Source organism: Amblyomma maculatum, chromosome 6 (assembly GCF_055883805.1).
Source record: "Amblyomma maculatum isolate TAMU_Amacu chromosome 6, ASM5588380v1, whole genome shotgun sequence".
Classification (NCBI taxonomy): domain Eukaryota; kingdom Metazoa; phylum Arthropoda; class Arachnida; order Ixodida; family Ixodidae; genus Amblyomma; species Amblyomma maculatum.
Window position 1 is genome coordinate 70,245,501 of NC_139349.1, and position 5,167 is coordinate 70,250,667.

The following is a 5,167-nucleotide window of genomic DNA, read 5'->3' on the forward strand; positions in this document are numbered from 1 at the left end:
CGCACTAGCGGCTGCGCTGGCACTTACTTGTTCGGCGAAAATAAAGAAAAAATATACAGAAAAACAACCAACAAAAACTCCAAGCCGTTTCTTTCTAGCACGGGGTGATGAATTTAGAACGACGGCTGCAGTCCTTCATTGCTCTCGAATGCAATTAATGATCGCATTGATCATATAACCCCAATGGCAACATTCATAACAGCGCCTTTAACATAGCTTCGATGAAAAATATTTTTGTTAGCCAAAACGCAAGTGAGTGCAGAGAATTTCTATTGATATATGCGATAACGTTAACGCTGTTTACTTCGACGGAAGTCCTGTACATATCAATCGTCGTTTAAAAGCTATTTAGAGGCGCATAACACTGTTCATCAAAGACTGCTGCATCGCTGTGCGATTAATCAACTTTGTTCTTTTGTATATGCATAGCATGAACTGATTGTTCACACTGCTGAACTGAAAGAAACGTATATCAACATTGCTATTTTCGTGACGATCAGTAAACAAAGGTAAACGAAAAAAGGTGATAAATACATTAGGTCCATACAAAGAAGCTTATGACAGCAACCAAGAAAATAAACTGCCAGAACCAGAGAGGAAATTGATATTTGGACAAACAGCTCGGACAAATAGCTCATTCGGCTTGATCCCGCAATAGCAGACACCAATGAAACGTTTCAATTTTTTAATGCCAAAATGAATTCACCTATAGTGTAATATTTTAGGCGTTAGCAATTTTTTATTTGGTGCTCGTGTACACATGTTTACTTTTTGCTCATTTAATGCGATGTAAGGTAGGCAGATTTTCCTTAAGCCCATTATGACTGTAAAACAGCGTTTCCTTGTAGCGTCTTTTTTACAAGGATTTATATTTGTATAGTAATTACGTTTTACAACCACTCCATGTAACTAGCCATTCCCACATAAAAAAAAAAAAAAACTGGCATAGATGGTGGCGTCAGTTCTAGCTCTAGGTCACAAACACTTCGATACTTTATACCATGGATAGCAGGAAGAACAGCCTTCACAAGTAGGGTATGCTTTCCCTTTGTTGCAGACACATGATACAATCTATACAGAAATCGAGCCACTTTGAGACAAAACACAGAGGTCCAGACAGCACCGCGCGCATTGACCGTGTAAAAGTCGGAGCAGGACTGCAATTAATATCACTCTATCGATCAGTCACAGCCAGTAGGCGGGCAGCCGCTCCGCGAATAGACAACCTTACGAATCCTTCGCGGGGACCTCAATGATCACTGCTGCTCTTGAAGTCGTCAGTGCCGTCGTCGAACATTGAGGATAGGTGCTTTTCATCGGCAAATACTTCGGTGGTGACTGCGGCCTGCATCAGAAAAGAACGATTGTTGTCCACCTTGGTTGCGATAAGTATAGTGAGCGAGGAAAAGGAAAGAGAAAGCACTTCGAGACGCACGTGCTCGATTTCATCCATCCTCCACGGTGTGAAAAGTGGCACGATCAAGTCAGAACCTTTCTCTTTTAATTCGTTAGGCGCTGCAGTTGCGGTTGCGGTTGCATCCAATGATCATATCCTGATTGGCTGCAATAAGGCAGACACTGCAAACGGATCTCTAAAGAACCGAAGCCAACGGCAAGATTCTCAAGGAAGAAGTCTCCCATCCCAAAAAGGGGCGCTAATGGCATGGGTAAATTTTCTCTTTCACGAATATAGACATAGTGGTAGACATACAAATATGTTCTGATACCAGACGTTGCAGCGATATACACCACTCAGATTTAAAAATAGGCTTTTTGAGATTCCAAGACGGTTTCTGCGGCCCAATTGTGCCATAGTTGCTGGACTTCAGAAAACAGGAGAATAATGTTAGTTAATCAGATGTAAAGTTTTATTTTTCATAATTAATTTTAAGTATTTCACCTAAATGTGTAGTTGCGATTAGAGATTTCTAGCCTGCCACTAGTAATAGTTATATTGGTTTTTAGAAATTCTACACTCGGTCCTGTGGCTCAACAAATTTTGGCTATATCTCTCGCCAAAAGACACGTGCTTTCGAAAAACCACCACTCTCCATGTCGCAGCCGCCTTCTTGGTCCCACTTACGTCATCATAATTCTTGTCATTACCCTGTACTCATGTACGGCCTTTGTCAAAACTGTAGAAACCAGAGGGTTTGCTTCCGAGCCGTGTAGTCGTGCTTATTTAGCATTAGCGGAGATTCTTCGCATTAAACAGGGCAGGGCAAAAAATCTTCTCACCACGAAGAGATTTGGAACACTATCTTTTACAAGCCGCACAAAGTGGTTCAGAAGCAGACATCCCTGGGATCTACACTTTTGACAAAGACTGTAGTTTGTTCCTTCTCTCGCTTCACGCAACCAGTGTGAATCTCTGTACGCATTTCTAAGTGTGAATGTTCATGTGTTGTGTAACTGATAAAATTTACATATGTAAATATGTTTTTTTTCTAAATACACTAAATACACTCCAGCCCACGTGCCAGTCCCAGCATGGAGGGACAGCGCTGGGGCGTTGCTTAGAGCGAAGATTTCTTTTTCCTGTGTTTTCCCGGAAGAATGCATTTTTTAGTGCAAAATTGTCGAAATGTTTTCAGATGCAGCGCCTAGGCTAACTGCATTTTCGAAATTCAAAGCCCTGACATGGCTACTATTCGCTAGATACAAACGTCAATTGCACCAGATGCCAAACTGTAACAGTAAGGTAAATATCGCAGAAATTACTTGACCAGCTTACTATAGTCGGATACAGCTTAAGTCTGCAGTAACCGCCTCACACAATCCCTCTGAGACAGGACGTACACTCCGTTTTTATAGTTATTCTGGTTAATTAATAAAAAGCTAACCACCAGACCAAATTATAAGCTCAAGAATTTTCGTACTACTGCGGTTGTCTCGTTTGATCAAATATCAAAAACTGATTTTGTTTATTGCTCAGCGAAGTAATATATACGCCGTGTACCACTGTCCATAGTTAACAACTGCAGTTACATTTTTTAAGCCGTATTATACTATAGTCAATATTATTAACTGTTTTTCTGTTGTCCGCCAGCACTAATATTATGCAAGGGTGGAAGAACGGGCTAGTTGGTAGTTCATCTTGGGAGAAAAAACAAACAAAAACAGCGCACTTTTGACCAATAGGCAAAGAAAAAAACGACAACACAGTGCTGTCTGCAACTAATAGGGAAGCTGTCTTCTTAGAAATGAAGCGACATAATTGATGGACCCCATTTTATCCTCTAACTTTTTTTTGTCGCGCTACAAGTTAAAGAACAAAACTGGGCCCATCAATTATGTCGCTTCATTTCTAAGAAGACATCAGCTTTTCCTATTAGTTGCAGACAGCACTGTGTTGTCGTTTCTTTCTTTGTTTATGTGTCAAGAGTGCGCTTTTTTTCTTTCCCGAAATGATATTATGCCTCAGAAGCCATGTTTATGCCTAAAACTCATATCTACATTTTAATTCCTGGCGAGCTTACTGCCATTCAATCAACGAGCGCTCTTCGCATGAAAAGTATTATGAACATAGCACTACATAATCATAAAACATTCGCAAGAGATCTACATACTCTAAGGCCTGTCGCTAAGGCCTGTCGCTAATTAAGCCTGTCGCTATGGATCAAATAAGAGGTCCGACCACATCTGAAGTTAAACCTTACTCTGTGTACTCTGTACCCCGCCTTCACGGCTCGTCTCTTGATTAAGGGTAGTGCTTTGTTGGCCTTTAGCTTCGTGTTGTTGGCAATGTGCTTTAAGGCAGATCTAACCAGCAAAGAACTTTTAGTTACCTTTCTAATTCCGGCATTAGTAATATGGAAATTAAGATATTGGAAGGTGAAAATAATTTGTGCTCAAAAGGACAACTGTCTACCAAAGCGCCCTCCAGGAAGCAGCAATGATTTTGAAGCACCGTAAAACTTCGGAATGCCGCAAAAGTCTCAGGCTAAGCAAATTCATGCAATCGATGACTCTTTTGGACCGTCTAACATTAAACGGGTCCGATACTGAAAGTAAAATATCTCAAGGTTAACTGCTCCCGATTCGTGAGACGTTTCAAGGAATTTGCTCAATCAGTCATTCGAGCGTCAGAGTACAGCACTCAACAAATTATTAGCATACCGTGCTTTTTCGTCTGCTCTGTTCAGGAGATACAGATTTGGAAGCCTGTTTCTTGTTTTTCTGAAGTACCTTAGCTGTAGGGGTCTGACAGCATAATATTGAAAGCGACTAAGGACGTTAGGGCTATTCTGATAATCCCACCCGTTATAAATCAAGCACGGCGAATAGACAATAAATGGTCCCACTCCCACAATTATTTCGTACGTTAGAGCTACAAAGCCTAGAAGTCAGTTGCTGTTTTGGGCTGGCGGAGGAGGGTGTGATAAATCACTCAGCAAGAAGTATTGCAATGAATAACGCACATCTGGGAATCGCGGAATACCTGCGAACCAGAACAACGCCTATTTATACAAGATAAGACTTCCACCTCTATACCTCTCAGGATGGCGGACAAAAGGCGCGGCACTCGCGCCATGGGTCTTAAGATCTTAGGACTTCAGATATTCGAGTAGAACATAGTATGGTACTCTCTAACTGAGAATGGTTTGTACGAACTGTAAAATCCGACATAAGGCGTAATCTTTGTGGGCTGCCGAAGCGTGACGAAGTGCCTTTATGCCACGCACAGCAATAGGATGTAAGATCTGTGAGTGCTGATACATGTCTGTGCTACTGAAAGTACAAGAAGTCATCTTGACACTGCTGCGTTGTCTGCGAGTGCACTAACCGCAGGAAAGGAAGCTACTGAATTGTTGAACTTTATAGGCGACATGCTCGGCGTGGGCCGAGAGTTCTGTCACTGAGCAGTGTTCATCCTGTATCGTTTCCCATCAAGGGCTGCAAATTACGACCTGCTTCAAAAATGAACATCTGCGTTAAGAAATAAATAAGCAAGTAGTGAGTTTGAAACGGTCGTCCTAACAGCACGGTCATCGCAGTGTTTATCATTCGGCGTTATGGGATGCGTCGGCGCCCGCAGCAATTTCACGGCTACACAAGAAAAGAAAATTCAGCCCGCAGCTATTGAGTTGTTTTGCTGCACTTTACATTAGGGCATCTGTATGTGTGGCAGCATTGAAATATAGCGCAGTCAAGGGTAGTACGACTG

The 5,167-nt window shown here is 41.8% G+C and overlaps 1 protein-coding gene across 1 annotated transcript in view; it reads right to left on the bottom strand.

Moving 5' to 3' along the window:
• Positions 1–1,192: 1,192 nt before the first annotated feature.
• The window catches only part of LOC146185990 (uncharacterized), a 10,023-nt gene continuing 6,048 nt past the window's right edge, over positions 1,193–5,167 (bottom strand). Inside the window, exon 4 of the mRNA XM_084607962.1 lies at positions 1,193–1,345. Coding sequence (XP_084464088.1) covers positions 1,228–1,345 — 118 coding nt within the window. The 3' untranslated portion in view covers positions 1,193–1,227. The remainder of the gene's footprint in view (positions 1,346–5,167) is intronic.